Raw genomic sequence first — 21,089 nt, 5'->3', positions numbered from 1 at the left:
AGAATGCAAAGAACAAAATCCACAGTTAAATTACAATCTCTTTTCACCTGAATTACCTGGGTCTGCATGACACCGTCTGTAGCCACGGTAACGCTGTTTTGTCTAGCAGTGATGCGTTTCCTTCTCTTTTTAAGTACAACGTAAATACGTACATAAACCAACAATGTAACAAAAAATGGCAAGTAGAAGGACACGATGGATGAATACACAACAAAATCTGGATTGGATATAGAACACAATCTGGGGTCATCTGCAAATTGAATAAAGCAGAATATCAGAAGTTTCATCAATTCATTAAATGTTATTTCCTAATCTAGCATGACTGTATATGTCAAAGTTACAGACATATAGTTCTCAAAATGGACAATTTTATAGTATTTCATATTTGGAGCCAGGCAAAATTATTTTTTGTGTAGCTAATATTTTGTGTGATGCAAAGAGCGACCAGTGGTCTCTGTTGTTCTTTATCAGCACATAATCAGATTGCCTATGTATGCTGTAACCACAGTAAATGCCAACATTTCAGCCAATAAAAAATTATGTGGAGCATAAAAACTGGCTTATACCCTCTGAGCTGAATGACTTGCGTCTGTACTGTAAAATCCTGTGTATCTATCCAAAAAAATAATCTGACTACATTACAGATTGATTAACCCATGTGTTACAGCCAAATTGTTACAGCCAAATTGAAGTGTTTGTTATTGCATGTTTTAAGCAAACCTTTGCACAATAGAAATTTAGCAACCAGATTAAATATAGATAAATAATGGTATATGTGCTTATACCCCACTTTATGTCAACATGCCTAAAGCCCTTTTTGACGAACCTTTGACCGGTGTCAGTGAATTTTCACCTGCTGCTGTGACTCAAATTGCCATGAGGCAATTAACCAATTAACTTATCATTTTAGTGATATTGATCAAGTGATGGATATTGGTTCAGCAAACAGAAGGACTCCCCGCTCTTCAAACAGTGCATCCAACTATGAAACTGGAATAGGCAAATGGGACCTTGGCTCAACCTTGCCAAATCTTCAAAAAGGTTGTTCAATAAAAGTTTTATCATTTATTTATTTTTATGGTTGATTATTTTTCAAGTTGATGTGTAGCCATAAAACATGATACATTTCTAATTTCCCTCCCAGGGAATAATTGTTTTTAACCTAGCAATGACTGCAAAAATAACAGCGTTTTTAAATCTATTAAAGTACATTCTTCAATTATCTTTACAAAAACATCTACCTTCTTGGGTATTTTCATGGAGCAACCATGAGGTAATGGTCCTATAGAATCCCTACTGTGCAGATGGAAGCATTTCAGCTCATCGAGTTTGCACCAAACCTCCCACCCCAACCCCGTAACCCCACGCATTGAGCATAGCCAATCCACCTAACCTGCACAGCTTTGGACTGTGGGAGGAAACCGGAGCATCCAGAGGTCCTGGTTTGGCTCATTGCCACCAGTGCATACATGCTGATGTAAAGTTATTTTTCTATTTATGATGGGAGCAAATGGTTTCTGTCTCAGATCTGCAAATAATGTTCCCATTTCTGCAACTGAACTCAGATATGGTTGAACAATTCACATTACTGGAAAAGGCATTACCTCCAGTGTCCTGTTAGGTCTCAAACCCATCTGAAAATACAGATTGAATGGTGCTCCCAATACACCTCTATTCAAACATCTTGGGCGGAATTCTCCCCCCCCCCCACGCCGGGTGGGATAATCACCGGGGTGCCGCGCGAGTCCCGCCACGGCGCCCTGACACCCGCACGTGATTCTCCCACCCCCTCCAAACCAGCACCGCGGGAATCACGCCTGGCCCCTCGCCGTTTGCAAAAGGCGAGCGGCGATTCTCCGGCCCGGATGGGCCAAGCGGCCGCCCCAACATGACAGGTTCCCGCTGGCGCCGTCCACACCTGGTCGCTGCTGGCGGGAACTGCGCGGGAAAGTTGGGGGGGCAGCCTGTGGGGGTTTAGGGGGGTTCCTGCACCGGGGGGGGGGGGCCTCCGATGGGGTCTGGCCTGCGATCGGTGCCCACCGGTCAGCGGGCCGGCCTCTCTAAAGGGAAACCTCCTTTCCTCCGCCGCCCCGCAAGATCAATCCGCCATCTTCTTGCGGGGCGGCCTCGGGGAGGATGGCAACCGCGCATGCGCGGGTTGGCGCCGGCCAACCCGTGCATGTGCGGGTGACGTCATTGACGCGGCGCTGCTTTTCACACGGCGCCAAGGCCCAGCTCGCGTAAAATATGCGACGCCGCTCCTAGCCCCCCGGGGGCGGGAGAATAGAGGGCTGGAGCGGGCTCCGACACCGGAGTGAAACACTCCGGTTTTCAAATTGCCGTTGGACTTTGTCTCCATTTCGGAGAATCATGTCCCCTGGTTCTGGGTATTTATTGGGATGGGGTTTCTAAATAGGTGGAAGGATGCTCTAAGAGTGGTCTTGGGCATGGGCCCATGGGCATGGGTCATGCAGCACGGTAGCACAGTGGTTATCACAGTTGCTCCACAGCTCCAGGGTCCCAGGTTCGATACCCGGCTTGGGTCACTGTGCGGAGTCTGCACGTTCTCCCTGTGTCTGCGTGGATTTCCTCCGGGTGCTCCGGTTTCCTCCCACTGTGCAAAGATGTGCAGGTTGGGTGGATTGGCCATGCTAAATTGCACTTAATGTCCAAAATTGGTTAGATTGGGTTACAGGGATAGGTGGGGGCGTGGGCTTATGTAGGGTGGTCTTTCCAAGAGCTGGTGCAGACTCGATGGGATGAATGACCTCCTTCTGCACTGTAAATTCTATGGTTCTATGATAACTGAGGAGCAGGTAGATTGTCTGTTGGTCAGAATAGAAATTAGGAGTGGAGAGGGGTAGGAACAACATAATTAGGGGGTCCGGGTGTCATAATGGAGGGTTGATGAAAGATGGGAGGCACACATGAGAATCGATGATTATGTGGGAGGTCAATGATCGCAGCGATGGGTGGATTGGAAAACTAATGAACTTGGTGAGCTGGAGGGCAAGTACCCCTGCTCCTTCTGGCTCACAAGCAGTGCTGGAAGGGCCTTTCTGCATAGCAATCCTCGCCTACCTTCAGCTGCCAGGTTTCCCAAGGGGCAGAAAGTCGGCTGGTTAGGGTTAAAGCAGGAACAGAGATGCATGAACCCATCAGAATATTTAAAGGAGCGACTTGCTGTGATTTGGTTGACTGCACCCCCAAAACAAGCCTACTACCTTCCCCCACACCTCCATTAAAAGTAGAAATGGATGGGTTCAAGGTGGGTTAGGTTGGAGTTGAAATTTTTAACACTATTGAACACCCTACCCAACCCACAACCAGCAAGATTTAAAAGACCAAATTATGGGAAGAACCTTCGACCGAGGACACAGGACAATGGACTTAAATATGGGAAAACCCCATAGAATAAGGGAAATTTCCCCATTTATTTCAACTTTTATGACTATCCTAATGTACCTGAAGCTTTAAGTCAATTTAAATATGTCAGGAATGGAAATTCAGAGTCCCTTTGCCCGTTTTCCCCGGTGGCTATTTATCCCTCCTTTGTTTCCCAATTTGACTGTTGCTGTTGCTGTCCTGCTCCTGTTTTAATGGAAGGCATCCCTGTTGTCTTTGTATCAGAAAGATCACCTCAATGATTGGTGCTACCTCCATTACTATTCCTTCCTACTCACCACTGCAAACCCCTCCCCACCAAAATCCCACCACCCAGATCTTGTTTTTTTAAAATGTATTTTATTCCAAACATGTGTAAAATAAAATCAACATATACAAAAGCACACTCCACGTACTCTCAGTCCACAATTTGTACAATATTCCCCTTTATACCCCCTCCCCTCTCCATGCTCCCTTCCCCCACCCCACAACAAACAGTTCCTCAAACATTGTCATGAACAACCCTCACCATGCCTCGAAACCCTCCTCCAGCTCCCTAAACTCAAATTTAATCTTTTCCAACTGGAGAAAACCGTACAAATCCCCCAGCCAGGCCGCTACACCCTGGGGCGCATCCGACCTCCAATTTAGCAAGATCCTTCGCTGGGCCATTAGAGAAGCAAAAGCCACAAAATTGGCCCCTTCCCCTCCAGCAGCTCCAGCACTTCTGATACCCAAAGAACACCACCATTGGATCCGGCCTGACCTTCACCCCCACAATCTGAGATAGCACCACAAATGCCGCTTCCTAGTACATCTCCAGCTTCTCGCAAACCATATGCACATGATTTGCCGGCCCTCGCCCACACTTCTCTCACCCATCGTCCACCCCTTGGAAGAACCCATTCATCCTCACCCAGGTCATATGTACCCTGTGCACCACCTTCAACTGAATCAAGCTCATCCTCGTGCAGGAGGCAGTTTAATTCACCCGATGCATCGCCTTGCATCACAGTCCCCAGCCTATCTCCTCCCCTAAGTCCTCCTCCATTTGCTGTTGATCCTCACCGCCTGCACCTCTCCCCCCCAACCCCTGCTCCCCCAACCACCATATATATCCCCAATCCTATCCTCTCAAATTTCATCCGGGAGCAATATTTGCTCCAGCAAGGTGTACTCCGGTAACCTAGGGAATGCCCTCACTCCTGGGGCTGGTTTAGCACAGGGCTAAAAAGCTGACTTTTAAAGCAGACCAAGGCAGGCCAGCAATTCCCGTACCAGCCTCCCGAACAGGTGCCGGAATGTGGCGACTAGGGGCTTTTCACAGTAACTTCATTTGAAGCCTACTTGTGACAATAAGCGATTTTCATTTCATTTCATTTTTCACTCCTTTCATGCAAGGTTTATATCTAAATTCACTCCCCCTCAGCAACCCAAACCTCTCCTGCAACTCATCCAGATCTGCAAACTTCTCTTCCAAGTACAAGTCCCTCGCCCTCACCAGCCCCGCCTCCCTCCACCTCTTATACATCCTATCCATCTTCTCCGGCTTAAAAACAACGGCTCTTTCAGAGGCTTAGAAGTTTTTGGGGGTGGAGAAGGTCACACGTTGTACTTTACGGACAGAAACGAAAAGCTGACTGTCAGATTTGACAAAAACATTGCAGTTAACATTGCCTGACAAAATGCGAAACGATGAGGTAATTATGGCGGTTGTTAAGCATTTAAAGTTGCCTGAGATAGAGTTTGACTCATTGGAAATGGCAAAAATTCAGTTGCAAATTAAACAAATGAAACATGAGAAAGAATTAAAGCGGCTGGCATACGAGAGTGAGAGAGTGGAAAAAGAAAGAGAAAGAGAGAGAGAGGAAAAAGAAAAGGAGAGAGAAGAAAGGAGAAAAGAAAGAATAGCCCTAGCAGAACAAAAAGAAAAAGAAAGGGAGATACAGATCAGGGAAAAAGATAAAGAGAGGGAGTTTGAACTTCAGAAAATGACCATGAAACATGACAATCAGTTAAAGTTGGCAGACGTAAAGGGAAACGTACAATTGGATGATAGTGAGGAGGATAGTGAGAAAGAGCGTCAAAGTCGAAGGCTTGGTGGGAATCTATTTAAATATGTCCAAGCATTGCCAAGATTTGACGAGAAGGAAGTGGAAGCCTTTTTCATTTCATTTGAGAAGGTAACTATACAAATGCAATGACCACAGGACATGTGGGTATTACTGATTCAAACAAAGCTGGTAGGTAGATCTAGTGAAGTGTTTGCATCACTACCGGAGGTGGTATCTGAGACGTATGAGGAGGTGAAGAAATCCATCTTAAGTGCATTTGAGCTAGTGCCTGAAGCTTACAGATAAAGGTTTAGAAATTTAAGGAAAGAATTTGGTCAAACATACATGGAATTTGAAAGGTTCAAACAGGGTAATTTTGATAGGTGGATAAGGGCTTTGAAAATAGACCAAACGTATGAAGCTCTCAGAGAAATTATACTTTTGGAGGAGTTTAAAAAATCAATTCCTAATGTAGTGAGAACTCATGTGGAAGAACAGAGGGTTAAAACTGCGAGATTAGCAGCGGAAATGGCAGATGATTCTGAATTAGTTCATAAATCAAAGATTGGTTTCTGACATCAGTTTCAGCTGGTGAGAGATAGAAACTGGGGACATGAGAAATCCTCAAGTGGTAAAGGTAAAGGTGATCTGACGGGAGACAATAAAGAGAGTGTACCTCAGATTTAAAAAGAAATCCAGGAGGGTGGAAAAGAAATGAAAAGTTTCAAATGTTTTCACTGTAATAAACTAGGCCATGTAAAGTCACAGTGTTGGTGGTTGAAGAAAAGCACTGGGAAGGCTGATGTGATAAAACAGGATAAGACAGTGGGGTTTGTTAGACTGGTAAAGGAAAGCCCAAGGGAAGCGAAGGAAGTGCAAACGATTGTACGGCCTGTTCAAGAAGTAATTGTTAAGAAGGTGCCAGATGTCTTTAAAGAGTTTATTTTTGTGGGTAACGTTTACTCATGTGTATCAGGAGGAGCAGGTAAAGAAGTCCCAATTTTAAGAGATACAGGGGCTAGTCAATCTTTAATGGTAAGAGATGAGGAATTATGTAGGTTGGGAAGAATGTTGCCAGAAAAGGTGGTGATATGTGGAATTCAGGGTGAGAGAAGTAGCGTTCCATTATGTAAGGTAAGGTTCTAATGTCCAGTGAAGAGTGGTGAAGTGGTAGTAGGAGTAACAGATCAACTATCTTGTCTAGGAATACAGTTTATCTTGGTTAATCATATAGCTGGATCGCAGGTGGGAGTGATGCCTACTGTGGTTGATGAGCCAGTGGAAAACCAGTCAACTGAAGTGTTGAAGGACGAATATCCTGGGATTTTTCCGGATTGTGTAGTAACAAGGTCGCAAAGTCACAGGTTAAGACAAGAGGAGAAATCAAAGAGTGAAGATGAAGTTAAAGTGCAATTATCAGAAACTATTTTTGATCAGATGGTTGAAAAAGAACAAGAACAGGTGGAGGATGAGGTGGATATTTTTAGTTCAGAAAAATTGGTGGAGTTACAACAGAAAGATGTAGAAATAAAACGGATACATCAGAAAGCATATACGGAAGAGGAATCTGATAGTATACCAGAGTGTTATTACCGTGAAAATGATGTCTTAATGAGAAAATGGAGACCTGTACATATGCAGGCGGATGAAAAGTGGGCAGACGTTCATCAAGTATTATTGCCGGTAGGGTATAGAAAGGAGGTGTTGCGAGTTGCACATGAGGTACCAGTGGGAGGTCATTTGGGAAAAAGGAAAACTCAAGCTAAAATCCAGAAACATTTTTATTGGCCTGGACTACAAAAAGATGTAGTTAAATTTTGTCAATCATGTCACACATGTCAAGTGATAGGGAAACCTCAAGCAGTGATAAAACCAGCGCCCTGAATACCCATTCCAGCATTTGAGGAACCTTGTACAAGGGTCCTAATCAATTGTGTAGGACCGCTTCCTAAAAAAAAAATGGGAATCAATATCTTTTGACTCTACTGGATGTGTCTACTAGGTTTCCAGAGGCCATTCCAGTACGTAATATTACAGCTAAAAGGATTGTAGAGGAGTTACTTGAATTCTTTACTCGATATGGACTACCCACAGAAATTCAATCGGATCAAGGAACGAATTTTACTTCAAAGTTATTCAAAGAAGTTATGGATTGCTTAGGAATAAAACAATTTAAATCAACTGCGTACCATCCAGAATCGCAGGGAGCGTTAGAAAGGTGGCATCAGACATTAAAGACAATGTTGAGGGCGTATTGTCAAGATTATCCAGAGGATTGAGATAAAGGAATCCCATTCGTATTGTTTGCTATTAGGGATGCACCTAATGAGTCTACCAAATTTAGTCCTTTTAAACTAAATTTTTGGTTATGAGGTAAGAGGACCACTTAAATTGATAAAGGAAAAATTGGTGGGTGAGAAATCGGAAATTACGTGTCAAATTTTAGGGAACGATTAAATAGAGCAGGTGAATTGGCTAGACAACATTTGAAAGTTGCACAAAATGTGATGAAATGGGTAGCGGACAAGAAATCCAAAGTTCGTAGTTTTGCCAGTGGGGATAAAGTTTTAGTGTTGTTACCAGTGGTAGGGGAGCCTTTAAAAGCTAGGTTTCGTGGACCGTATCAGATTGAAAGGAAATTAAGTGAGGTGAATTATGTGGTAAAAACACCAGATAGAAGGAAGACTCACCGAGTGTGTCATGTGAATATGCTTAAAGGGTACTTTGAAAGGGAAGGAGAGGAAAAAGAGGTTTTAATGATTCTAACTCAAAGTGACAAACCAAATCCAGATGACTGTGAATTTGACATACTTCAAATTAAATTGGAAAATAAGAATGTTCTTAAAAATTGGGATGAATTGTTAAGTTACCTTCCAGAGGAAAAACAGACTGACCTGAAAGAGTTATTGATATCACATGGGCAAGTTTGTAGAGATAAATTGGGAAGTACTAAAATGGCTATACATGATGAAGATGTGGGAAATGCTTTCCTATCAAACAACATCCATATAGACTTAATCCTTTAAAATTGGCACAGGTTAGCAAAGAGATTGAGAGTACGCTGAAGAATGGCATTATTGAAGTGGGTTGCAGACAATGGAGCTCAGCCATAGTGTTGGTACCTAAACCAGACCGTACCCAACGGTTGTGTGTGGACTATAGAAGGGTGAATGCAGTTACAAGAATGGACTCTTATCCTGTCCCATCATTGAAGGATTGCATGGAGAAATTGGGACAATCTGCTTTTATTTCCAACTTCCAGGCATGGAAAGAACATTTAAAACATTGTATGGAGTTCTTCGATCGACTTCAGGAGGCGGATTTGGTGATGGACCGAGCCGAAAGTGAATTTGGAGAAGCCCGAATCACTTTCCTTGCGGAGTTTCCGATATCCTCAAGACGAAGGGAAATAATGCGATTTCTTAGCATGAATGGCTTTGATCGAACAGTTGTGCAAAAGTTTTGTGGCGTGATTATTCCACTGATGGAATTGCTGAAGAAACTTTAAAAAATTCAATGGACAGCGGACTTTCAACAGGCATTTGACTGCCTGAAAGCTGTGATCACCAATGTTCCTGTATTGGAGAATTGCAAGGGACTCTGTTGTCAGATTGAACTGAAGTATCTGATTCTAAAGAGAAATGCCGAGGAGTAGAGGAATGGATGGATCGCGCAGAGACTTTGTTCAGAGAGACTGTCAATCGAGAAGGATTTTGGTTGGAGGAAGAAGAGCAAAGAAAAATGGACTATATTATTATACCTGTTTGCATGCGTTGTTTTTTTTTTAAAACGAAAAAGTATATTTACTGCGTACATTTCTTAGTGGATGGTGCAAAAGTGAAAAATGACACCATCTTGAAGTTGATGGTTTTTTTTTTCTTGGGGGTAGGTGTCATGTGAGGGTACCTTTAAGACATGGATGTTTAAGCAATGTACCTTTAAGAAAACAGTGATGTCAGAGAGTGGGTGAGGCTGAGCTCAGGTCAGCCATTTTGCAATTTTGTTTTGCAGTTTTTTGAAAAAGAGCTGGTGTGTGTCTGTGTTTCCAGAGAGCTGCCGGTTTTTAGTTTCAGTTTGAAAAGAGCTTGTGTGTGTCTGTGTTTTGCAATGAACTGGATTTGCTGTGATGTCTGCCATAAAAGACGATCTCTGGATCATTTGGGTGATTTAAACTCATAATTGTAAAGCCTGATGTGATTTTGTTTAACAGTGTTAAGTCTCTTGGAAGTTTGAAGGAACATTTTAAGGAAGTATTTACTGTTGCAATATTTTCATAGTTATCTTTGAAGTAAGGGGTGTTAAGAGATCCAATGTTTATTTAGATGTTAAGTTGAGTTCAGGAATAACCAGTGTTTTGTGTTTAAAAACCCACGTGTCCATAATTGTTATCCCATACCTAGGGAAAAAGCCGCGTGCTAGGAAAAGCAACAAATACATTAAAGGGAGAGGTTGGTTGAACTCCATGATACATTTTGGGGTTCTGAAAACGCCTCGCCCATAACAGTAATTAAAATAAAGACAATTAGTTTTTCATTGAAGAAAATCCCATGAGGAGTCATTCTGAATTCCTGTCAAGGTTAGGTCTATTTACCTCTCTTAGCCTGCCCTTTGTAGTGTGGAGAACACATGAGGTTTAAAGGTTTGTTCTTGCTACATGAGCATTATGGCAAACTTTATTTTTAATTAATGAAAATAAGTTTTTAAGTGTTAAGCTGAAACAAAACAAACCCTGGAAAGAATTGTTGCAATGTTCCTATGAAATTCCTTTGTCTGGCATTATAATTCGGGATTGAGACTGTTTTTTTAGAATTGCATTGAAATTGCAGACAAAGGAACGTGGATTAAGCATACATCAGTTACCATTGACAACACACATTTTCAGACTTCGTGCTTTTCATTGGTTAAATAAAGAGGCATGAGATTGTCTTTCACTTCAGTGCTATGGACAATCTTGTGCCGAGTGTATACAATCTAATCACTCTTCCAGTGGACATTTCATTTTGGTTATGATTCAGATCTCTCTAAATATCATCTGGAGGTTTGGTTCATGTCTGAGTGAGGGGCATTATTGATCAAGTTGGACTGGATGTACAGAGGCCCCTTTAATCATTGCTAATGTTTTCCAACTGTGAAAAGTTTGTTTCATTAAAATTCTTCTGTACCTGTTGTGTTGAACCCGAACAGGAGAGGGCAAGACACTGCAAACGAAAGTATCCACACAGCAGTGATCATTATAGTCACCCGCCTCCTGGAGCTGTAATTTGTGTTGTATAGGATTGGCATCACAACAGCAGTGTACCTTAAACCAAGAGAAAACAAAATTTTGCCACCGTACTATAAAAGTGGATTATAATGCAGTCAAAGAAATGTAAGCCTTCAGTAAAGTAAAGTCGCTGTAATCCAGATGACCATAGGCTGCTTTCCGCTTTGAGGGGAAGAGCTGACTGCTGGTGATTTAACCTGAGGTTCACCACACCTCAGGCAAGGAGCAATGCTGAGAAAGGGGGCCTTCATGAATAACCTCAGCTGGTACAAGAATTGAACCCACGCTGTTGGCGTAGCTCTGCATCACAAACCAGCTGGCCAGCCAACTGAGCTAAACTGACCCCCAAAACACAGCACACCAAATGGTCTCTGGGGATAACTCACTTCAGCTCTTAAAGCTATTGCTATATTGGTGATATAATTACTTGAGGCAGATTTGCGCCAGAAATGGAGAATGTTCTGCAAAAGTTAGCCACTATTAGGGAACATCTGGCATATTTCAAAGGGAACATTTGGAGGAGAATGCATGTGACATTTTTGATTTGAGGTTGTAGTCTTGAAGATGCATTTTAATATGTTTACTGTCCCACAACACTGGGTATCCAGGCAATAGAACCCTATGTTGTAGGCAAACAGATCCCATCACATCCGTCAGGCACCAAACATCTTTCTTTTGTATCTTGAGTGACTCTTTTCCAATTACTTGACTTTATTCTTTCAAATTAAAATTCTGATGATATGCCCAGGGTATCACTGCAGATTGAAACCATCCTTGGTTTGTGGATTGCACAATTGCTTCACAGCTCCAGGGTCCCAGGTTCGATTCCGGCTTGGGTCACTGTCTGTGCGGAGTCTGCACGTTCTCCCCGTGTGAGCGTGGGTTTCCTCCAGGTGCTCCGGTTTCCTCCCACAGTCCAAAGATGTGCAGGATAGATGGATTGGCCACGCTAAATTGCCCTTAGTGTTCAAAATTGCCCTTAGTGTTGGGTGGGGTTACTGAGTTACGGGGATAGGGTGGAGGTGTTGACCTTGGGTAGGGTGCTCTTTCCAAGAGCCGGTGCAGACTCGATGGGCCGAATCCCTCCTTCTGCACTGTAAATTCTATGATTTAAAAAAGAAAATTCTATGATCCTGTTAGTTATGTATTCCAAAACTCTAACAGATTTGTCAAATACTATTTCTCGTTTGTAAAACCATGTTGACTCTGTCTGATCATGCTATGATTTTCTAGTTGCATGGTCAGATTAACAGACCAGTAGTTCCCTGTTTCACTTTCCCTCCTCTCTTGAACAGAGCCTGGCACATATGCTAAACTCCAAAGTGATGGGGTTGTTCTAGAAACCACGACATTTTGCAAAAACAGGTGGTGAGATTTTCCAGTCATTCACGCTGGCAGAATCTTCTAGTCCCGCCAATGGCGCCACCCCACCTTGGGGTTTCCAGCGGCGAGGGGCGCATTCAACAGGAATCCTCGCTGACAATGTTAGGACCAGAAGATCCTGCCGCTGGCCAATGGCGAACTCCCTCCGTGAAACACATGGCAGGTAGCGTGGAAACTCACGCTGATATAGTGCATCCAATATCTCTGCAGCTACCTCTTAGAGAACATTATGATGTAGGCCATTAAGTCCGGGAGCTAGTTTTCATTCCCTTAAGTTTCTTGAATGATTTTTCTCTGTTGTTTTAATAACCTTACGGTCTTCCATCTGATAAGCCCCTTGGTTATACTCTATTTCTGGTACCAGTATGTAATTTGTTTCTTCTACTGTAAATACAGACACTTAAATGTGAAGATTGGCACTTTACGTCAGAACTAAGGAAGATGTTAAAGTTTAAGCTCTTCCATAAATCAATGACTGCAACACTAAAGAGTTACCGCATGGATTATCATTATTAATATTGAGAAATGTCCTTAGTACTATTCCTCACATTTAAAACAACTTTAAAATATACGAGAGATGGACTTACCTGTCAATACTGATAGCACAAAGGTTTAAAATACTTGCTGTGCACATCATGACATCCAGCGTCACAAAGATGTTGCAGCTTATACGACCAAATCTCCAATCCCCAACCACCTGTGGGAGATAATGTTCACTTGTAATTCCTCAACAAAACAATTGGTAAGATATCAATAGAAGCCCCGGTTTCCTCCCACAAGTCCTGAAAGTCGTGCTGTTAGGTGAATTGGACATTCTGAATTCTCCCTCTGTGTACCCGAACAGGCACCGGAATGTAGCGACGAGGGGATTTTCACAGGGGCCTCTGGGACATTGGTGAGAGAAATCATTTTGTGAACATGACTATATCAGGCTGTTGCTTGACTGCTCTCCATAATTTAGTATAAGTTCCCAGATATTCTGGAGGACTTTGCATGCAGGGTCAGCTGGGCTGGGTGCGTCTTTGTCATATCTGAATCCAATGTCTAGGTTAAAAGGACAATTTAAAGAAGATTACTCGAATAACCTGTTGACACAAGAGTGATCAATCATGCAGTGGTCTTTGGTTAGGATACTGAAGGTGAGAACATTCAGCTCAATTAAGATATCATCAATGGGTATGAGAGCACTGACAAAGTATTTATTTAGATGGATGCTCTGCCCATATATATATTATTCCTGTAATTTAGTGATTCTTGAGACTTTGTGGCACCAGTTGCTAAATAATACAGCAATTGATGACAGTGATAGAGTGAATAAGGAATGTTGATACAGAAATTGTGCTATATTTGGTGAAATTGTAACCTTGGCTGTTAAATCATTCAGCAAAACCAACTTAAGTACCCAAATGAATAAAAGGAGTGGTTGTTAAATTACACTGCAACATGGAGACTTATTAATTAACCTTGAGTTTACAGTACTTCATTCACATAGGAGTATTAGAAAACACACTGTACTAACAAGCTCTGTTATTTAAGCATATCTGCACTCCGTAACAGGCACTTGTGGTAATAATAGCTCATTGCATGAAAAAATGTCTTTTTGTACTTCCAGTACTAATCCCAGGCTTATGACGCTTTATTGCTGATTCAACTACCAGTGGAAATAAGCTTTCTCTATTTAACTTCTTAAACTTTTTCACACTTTAAGCACTTGAATTAAACCCTCCCTTATACTTCTCTGTTCCAATCAATGGAGACCATGTTTAAAACTTTCTAATCAGTAACAAGGCAGCATAAATTTAAAGTTAGAACAAGAAGTATAAGACACTGGAAGGGACTTTTCAACAAATTATCAGAGTATGGAATAGATTAGTACAAGTGGCCTTTCTTTGGAGCTTAGTCAACCATGGCATTTAGGGGTGATTGAGCCAAATACATAGGGCGTGATTCTCTGGAACGATTTCTAAGTGTGGTAGCGAGTGGGAACTGCCGTAAGCTTCTTGGCGCTCGGCCCAGCGAGGCCGGCAACACTATTCAATGTTAATTTATCCACTTAATGAAGCCCCACGGGCTTCTCGCCACAAATGACAGCTCGCCAGCCCATTCACCGGGACGCCGCTCACCAGCCCCCCCGCTAACAAGGTCAAGTAGCACTTAAACAGCTCTTGCACAGCCAACCCCAGTCAACTCACAACCATGGCGCCGAGAAGACCGGCCACATGATTCGGCGATGCAGACCTGGCCAGGTGCCTAGATGCGATGGAGGCAAGGAGAGATGTCCTGTTGTCCCGAGGGTCCCGGAGCGTGAGCCACAGGGCGACCAGTGCTGCCTGGGGTGAGCTAGCGATGGTTGTAATCTCTGGGAGCGTAACCAGGGGGATTGGCCTCCAGTGCCGTAAAAAGGTCAACGACCTACACCGGGCAGCATGAGTGAGCAGACACAAATGTGCCTCAACTCGCTGAGACCTTTTCACCCCAGCTCAAACATCTCTCCCAACTCTCCTTGCGGCCCACATCCCTCTCCTCACCCTTCAACCACCCCTCAACCCTCGCTTCACATCCCCCATCCTCCCACCACTGTGAACCATGCGTGTGTCTAATGATGCCCTCTCTGTCTCTGAAGGAGAAGCTCTCCCACAATCGTCAGGAGAGAGCCCAGACTGGTGGCGGGGTGCGGGACTTAAGAATCCTCACCATCTTTGAGGAACGGGCCCTGGAGATGACTGGAGTAGCCAAGGACAGAGCGGTCACCAACATGGAGGTTGGCGGAAAAGACAGGGATGAGGAACCATCAGGCCCCACATGGAGGACCTGTCAATCATGAGTAGTGATTGCCGGACTGACTGATCCATCCCTCCCCCTGACCACATGTCCATTCTCCCATTGGTCCACCAGCCGACGGCGCTGGCCCATCCCGGGTGGCCCCCTCTACAGCCTCCCAGGAGAACACCTTGGTGGAGAGCTCAGAGGAAGACACATCCGATGCATCACAGTTGTCATCTCCACCCTCCACCACCACAAATACACACACCTCTGTGGGAAAAATTTGCTAGGCTTCTCAGGCACAATTTGATGAGCACCACACAGCTGCTGATGTACATCAGGTGGAGGCAGGAACCCTCAGGTGAGACAGCAGTCGGAGGTCTGCTGGATCCTAGGTCCCAGCCTGATGCTGAGCCTGTGGAAAAGGGTTACCCGGAGCTGATGGAGACGTTAGAGTGCGGTCAGGACATTCAGAGGGAGATTTCAGTGTCACTCCAGCTGGTCCATGGCCAATTGGAGAAGGCTATGGACGCAGGAGATTTTGTTGGCAATGTGTGGCACCGAGACCAACACTGTTCGTGTGGCGACTGCAGTGGCGAGTCTGGTGTACGACGTTGGCACCATGGTGAAGGTGTCCAAGGCATCGCTCAGTCAGTGACGGCCATGGCTGAGTGTCTTGGAAGCATGTCAGCCTCGCTGGGGGAGGTTATCCAGTACCAGGCTGACCTTGATGAGGTGCTGCGGGATATATCCCGCTCTCAGATGGGAATGGCCGAGGTGCTGCGCAGCTTGTCCCAGTTGCAGGTGGGCAATACTGAGGCACTGCGGAGCCTGGCCCAATCACTGAGGAGCATCACCGAGGGCGTCGTCACAATGGTGCAGACCATGGTGAACCTCCAGGTCTGGCAGAGCCAGATGATGAAGGGACATCCGGGCTCCAACCAGCTGCCCCTTCGTACCAAGGTGAACCCAGGGCCCTATGGGCGCCGTCTGGGAGTTGGGGGTGCTGGGTGTCAACCTGGACCTGTCCCATTGAGTGGCGGTGGCCACTAGCTCCACCTAGTTCCACCCCTTTGATGAGGTTGCGTATCTAGGTCAGCACACGGGACAGCGCGCCGGGTCAGAGAATCGCCGGGGGGGGGGGGGGGGGGGGGGGAGAATCGTGCCACGCCGCCCCGACGCTGCACAGACAGTGACCCAAGCCGGTAATCAAACCTAGGACCGAAGTTAGATAGTGAACAATTCGCTCCCAGCATGCATCCCGATTTTGACCTCCCCATGACTTAAGCAGCATGCCTAGATCTGCGGTGGGCGCGACACGGTGATTAAATCGTGCCCTGTGTCTATATTATTCTCAGATTGTAACTCAGACCAGGCTATGAATCTGGTGGTGACACTGACACTGTTGTTGCTGCAAATGTTTATCCCATTGAGGAGTCTTATTTCAATTCACTGGCCAAGCTTTGCCTATCTCCAGGTGTTGAGTCCCGTGTCCTTAGTTCAATGCCCATTCTGTTTTTCAGGATGCTGTTCAAGGCACTTTCAGGGGTGAGAGGAATCATCAGGTTATGCCAGTTGATTCTTTCACAAAATCTCACTTCAGGGCACCACCAGTGTTGTCTTCCGCGGGTCACTTCCCTACCTGGTGATTCTACAAGCCTTGTCCTGAATAGCGACTGTTACACGTTTGCTAAAAGAACAAAATTGAGAAGCTGGCCTGTTGTTCCTACTTTCAACTGCTCTTTTCAAGTTTTGAGAATAATTTATTTTGATCAGACAATGAAAGTTACTTGCGCTGCGCCACTTCCAGTTTGTTGATGCTTGTGCCTCATCCAAGGAAAAATTAAATGATCGACTTAGTGATGCTTTTTAGCCATAATTCTATTTGAGCAATTTAAATATTCAGGCCTTGAAATTTAGGCATTTAGTGTAGGGGGGTTCGCAATTTTTATCACATGACACTTTAAAAGAAAACTTCACCAAAAACTATTGGAAGCGCACAGGAAATCTGGCATTTCTAAACCAAATACGTGGAAAATTGCCAGGAGTCTCTGCTACAACATGCAATTTGCAGATATAATAAAACCCAATGCATTAAATTTATGCATCAATAAAACAACAAAATTAAAATGGACCTCACATTTTTTGCATTTTAAAAATTCTTCCTTTGTATCTCCAGCATGTGCAGGTTTTCAGAATCACTTTGCATGAATTGTGTATCAGCATGTTTGAAAAGAGATGGTAAAAATTAATTGAATGGAAAAACAGCGGGGCCGATTCTCCAATACGGAGCCCAAGTGTTCGCGCCGTCATGAACGCCGTCGTGTTTCATGACGGCTCGAACTGGGCCCGGGTCCGACCGATTCTGGCCCCCATAGGGGGCCAGCACGGCGCTGGAGCAGTTCACGCCGCTCCAGCCTCCTTTCGCTGCGCCAAATGGGCGTCGCGCCAACTCGCGCATGTGCGGGGGACTTCTTTAGCATGTCGGCCCCGACTCAACGTGGCATCGGTGTTCAGGGGCCGGCCGCGCCAGAAAGTAGGCCCGGGGGGGGGGAGAGGCCAGCCTGCCAATTGGCGGGCCCCGATCGCAGGCCAGACCCCATCGGAGGCCCGCCCCGGTGAAGGAGCCCCCCCCCCACAGGCTGCCCCACTACCGTTCCTGCAGAGTTCCCGCCGGCAGCGACCAGGGGTGAACGGCACCGGCGGGACTCTGTCATATCCGCGCGGCCACTCAGCCCATCCGGGCCGGAGAATCGGGGAAGTGGGGTTGCGGCGCCTCTATGGGAAGCCCCTTTTGACTGGGGCACCCTCCTCTCATGTACTGGACACCTCTGGACCTTCCACTCCTCGCCCCTCCCCCGGGCGATCCCCCATGGCAGACTTCCTTCCAAGTGAGAATTGACGACCCACATTCTGTCAATCAATGTTCATTTGAGCATAAAATGTCAACGGGCCTGCCAGAGTTGGCAGGGATGTATCCCCCGCCGACTCTCCAGTTGGTTGGGGTCGAGCCCCCGCCATCTGAAAAATTCAGGCTTTTAAGTTGTTACAACAGAACACAGAATTAATTGATTATTTTTTACTATTATTTATCAGTAAAGTTGTGCTGGATTTAATGCAGCCCATCACGTCAGGAAACATAGCAACCAGGCACACTTAGGGGGCGTCATGGTAACACAGTGGTTTGCACAGTTGCTTAACAGCTCCAGGGACCCGGGTTCAATTCCCGGCTTGGGTCATTGTCTGTGCGGAGCCTGCATGTTCTCCCTGTATCTGCGTGGATTTCCTCAGGGTGCTCCGGTTTCCTCCCACATCCAAAGATGTGCAGGTTAGGTGGATTGACCATGCTAAATTGTCCTTAGTGTCCAAAAAGGTTAGGTGGGCTTACTGGGTTTTGGGGATAGGGTGGAGGTGTGCGCTTAGGTAGGGTGCCCTTTTCCAAGGGCCGGTACAGACTCAATGGGCCGAATGGCCTCCTCTGCACTGTAAATTCTATGATTCTATGAATCATGGACCTCCCCTGACTGAGTTGAAGGGCAGACGGGGCTGCTGCAGGATTCCCGGCCCCTGGCGGTGGGATGTCAATCAGTTTCATTAATGAGCCAGTTGACACCTATTATCCTTGAGCCCACTGTGGTGTAGTGATAGCTGAGGGATTAAATGGGGATTGCACGGCTTTCCCAGACACTCAGAAGGCAACCCCGCAAAAGCCTGTTGGTTTTGCCAGCGGCCTCCCAGGTGTGTGCATACCTTGTAATTGGGCACTGTGCCTGATTGAGGAACCTGGCATTGGGAAGGGGAGGGGCTGTTGATATGCCACACCACTGTCTTTCTCTTCTGCCTGTAGTGTGAAAGGTTCAAGTTAAACCTGTAAATGGACAACCTACATCATCAGTGATATAATATCACATGACAACAGAGTATGCTGAGAGTAGTTCTATGTAAAGCCTTATACTGTATATAGTTAGTAGAATGTTCAAGGACCTTCATAGAATACACCAGGGATACCTAGACATTACAGAATGTTACGCACAAGCAAAAAAATTCAATTTGATGGTCAGGGATCTCAAAATCATTCGAAGAAATGATTTTGAGCTTCACTCCCTGTGCAATCCATCGGCAGGCGCAGAGGGAACCACTGATGCTATCCTCATTTCCATCCAGACCAGAGCAATTCCCAGAATAGATATTTTCAAACTGAAGGAAAAGACGTTCCTCGTTGTTGACTATTATTCCAAAAGGATTGAAGTTAAATATCTTCATGGTGCCATGAAGCTGTAATGAAATTACTAAAATACTTGTTTGTCACACATGGAGTTCCAGAACTAGTCATTTTGAGACAACGGTCCATGGTTTGTAAGCAGATTTTTGAAGCAGTTCACAGGACCCTATAGATTTTCCCACATGACTAGTTCACTCAAATACACTCAAGCTAAAAGGAGTAAGCACTTTATTAAAGAAAAATGCAGATATCAACTCAGCACTGTTGAGCTATTGTTCCATGTCACTTCTAATGGAAAGACAACTGCACACTCAACTTCTTGTTCTTATACACAGGCATATGCCATACTCTACAGAGAGTAAAGGAGAAGGAGGGTGACTACCATGCAAATCAAACCTGAAACTATGATCAGCATCATAGAAATATAGAAAATAGGAGCAGGAGGAGGCCATTCGGCCCTTCGAGCCTGCTCTGTCATTCATTATGATCAGGGCTGATCACCCAACTCAATAGCCTAATCGCGCTTCCCCCCCATATCCTCTGATCCCCTTCATCCTGAGTGCTATATCTAACTGCTTCTTGAAAACATGCAGGGCACGATTTAACGGAAGAGCTTCTACGTGTGGTAGCGAGTGTTATGGGCCAGGGTTTAGAGAACCCCAAAGTGTATCATGAAGTTCACCTGACCCACAACCTTTAATAGATTGCGGTTATGGGGAGCACACTGGCGTACTTTACAGATGGGGTGCAACAGAGTTAAAGTACGCTTAAATTAAAATAATGTTTATTTATGAAACCAGTTAACACTTTATAAACCCACAGTAAACATCTTAACACCTATCACCACCACTCATCCCCACAGATACAACATTCTATAAGTAACCCTTAATCTTTCCTTGCAACCTCCATAAGACAAAAGACCCTTATTAACACAGAGATCAGGTTTAAATTCTCTACTGAGAGCAGTTATCACTTTGAAATCACCCAAATGATCTGGAGACAGTCTTTAGATTGCAAAGAGATCCTTATACAGCTGCTTGCTTTACCTACAGCTATCCAGCTCTCAAAATGAAACTAAAAACACCCTGTAGCTGCCAGCCCAAAGCAAAAGTGAAAGACAGACAGCCCAGCTCCACCCACACTCTGACATCACTGCAGCTATTCGATAAACACCCATTTCTTAAAGGTACATCCACTACAGCTATTTAATAAACACCCAGTTCTTAAAGGTTCTCTCACATGACTCGAGCGGGAACTACCACGGGCTTCCCGACACTCGGACTGGCCGGGCCGTCACCGCTATAAAACGTTAATTGGTCCACTTAACGAGGCCCCGTGGCTTCTCACTGCAAATTGATGGTCCTGCCGGCTAATTCACTGAGAATGCACTTGCCAGTCCCCTGCTAACAAGGGAGAGCAGCACTTAATGGGCCCTGGAGGTGGCCGGGGGGGACGGGGACAGATCTGTCACCAACGTAGAGATTGCCGTATGGCACAGAGGTGGGGATCCACTGGCCCCCACCCAGATACCTGTGACTCATGAGTTGTTAATGCCATACACACTGACCCATTTCTCCCACTGACCACATGTCCATTCTCCAGCAGGATCTCAATCCGACGGTGACAGCCAATCCGGAATGGACACCCTCCCCACCCCCACCCTGCCGCCCATGAGAACATCTTGGGGCAGAGCTCCGAGGATGCCAGCATCAATGCGTCACAGCTGTCACCCCTACCCTACACCAGCACAGAGAGAGACACACATCTCGGTGGACAAGGATAGTGGACAGGCGTCTGGGGCACATTCTGGTGAGCACCACACAGTTGCTGATGCACATCAGGTGGAGGCAGTAACCCACAGGCAACACAGCATTCTGAGGTCTGCTGAATTCCAGGACCCAGCAGGGTCTCAGTCAGATGCTGAGCCTCTGGACCAGGTTTACCTGGAGCTGATGCAGACGCTAGGATGTGGCCATGATATTCAGAGGGGGATGTCAGTGACCCTCCAGCAGATCCAGAG

At 45.3% G+C, this 21,089-nt stretch overlaps 1 protein-coding gene across 1 annotated transcript in view; it reads right to left on the bottom strand.

Annotated features, from left to right (window-relative positions):
- drd3 (dopamine receptor D3) overlaps nucleotides 1-21,089 on the bottom strand; it is a 165,522-nt gene that overhangs the window by 34,390 nt on the left and 110,043 nt on the right. The window contains exons 3-5 of the mRNA XM_072514051.1: nucleotides 12,672-12,781; nucleotides 10,601-10,737; nucleotides 57-250 (exon numbers count right to left, since the gene is read on the bottom strand). Coding sequence (XP_072370152.1) covers nucleotides 57-250; nucleotides 10,601-10,737; nucleotides 12,672-12,781 — 441 coding nt within the window. The remainder of the gene's footprint in view (nucleotides 1-56; nucleotides 251-10,600; nucleotides 10,738-12,671; nucleotides 12,782-21,089) is intronic.

Source organism: Scyliorhinus torazame, chromosome 8 (assembly GCF_047496885.1).
Source record: "Scyliorhinus torazame isolate Kashiwa2021f chromosome 8, sScyTor2.1, whole genome shotgun sequence".
NCBI lineage: Eukaryota > Metazoa > Chordata > Chondrichthyes > Carcharhiniformes > Scyliorhinidae > Scyliorhinus > Scyliorhinus torazame.
The sequence above is the reverse complement of the archived record's forward strand: the minus strand, read 5'-3'. Positions and strand labels throughout refer to the sequence as shown.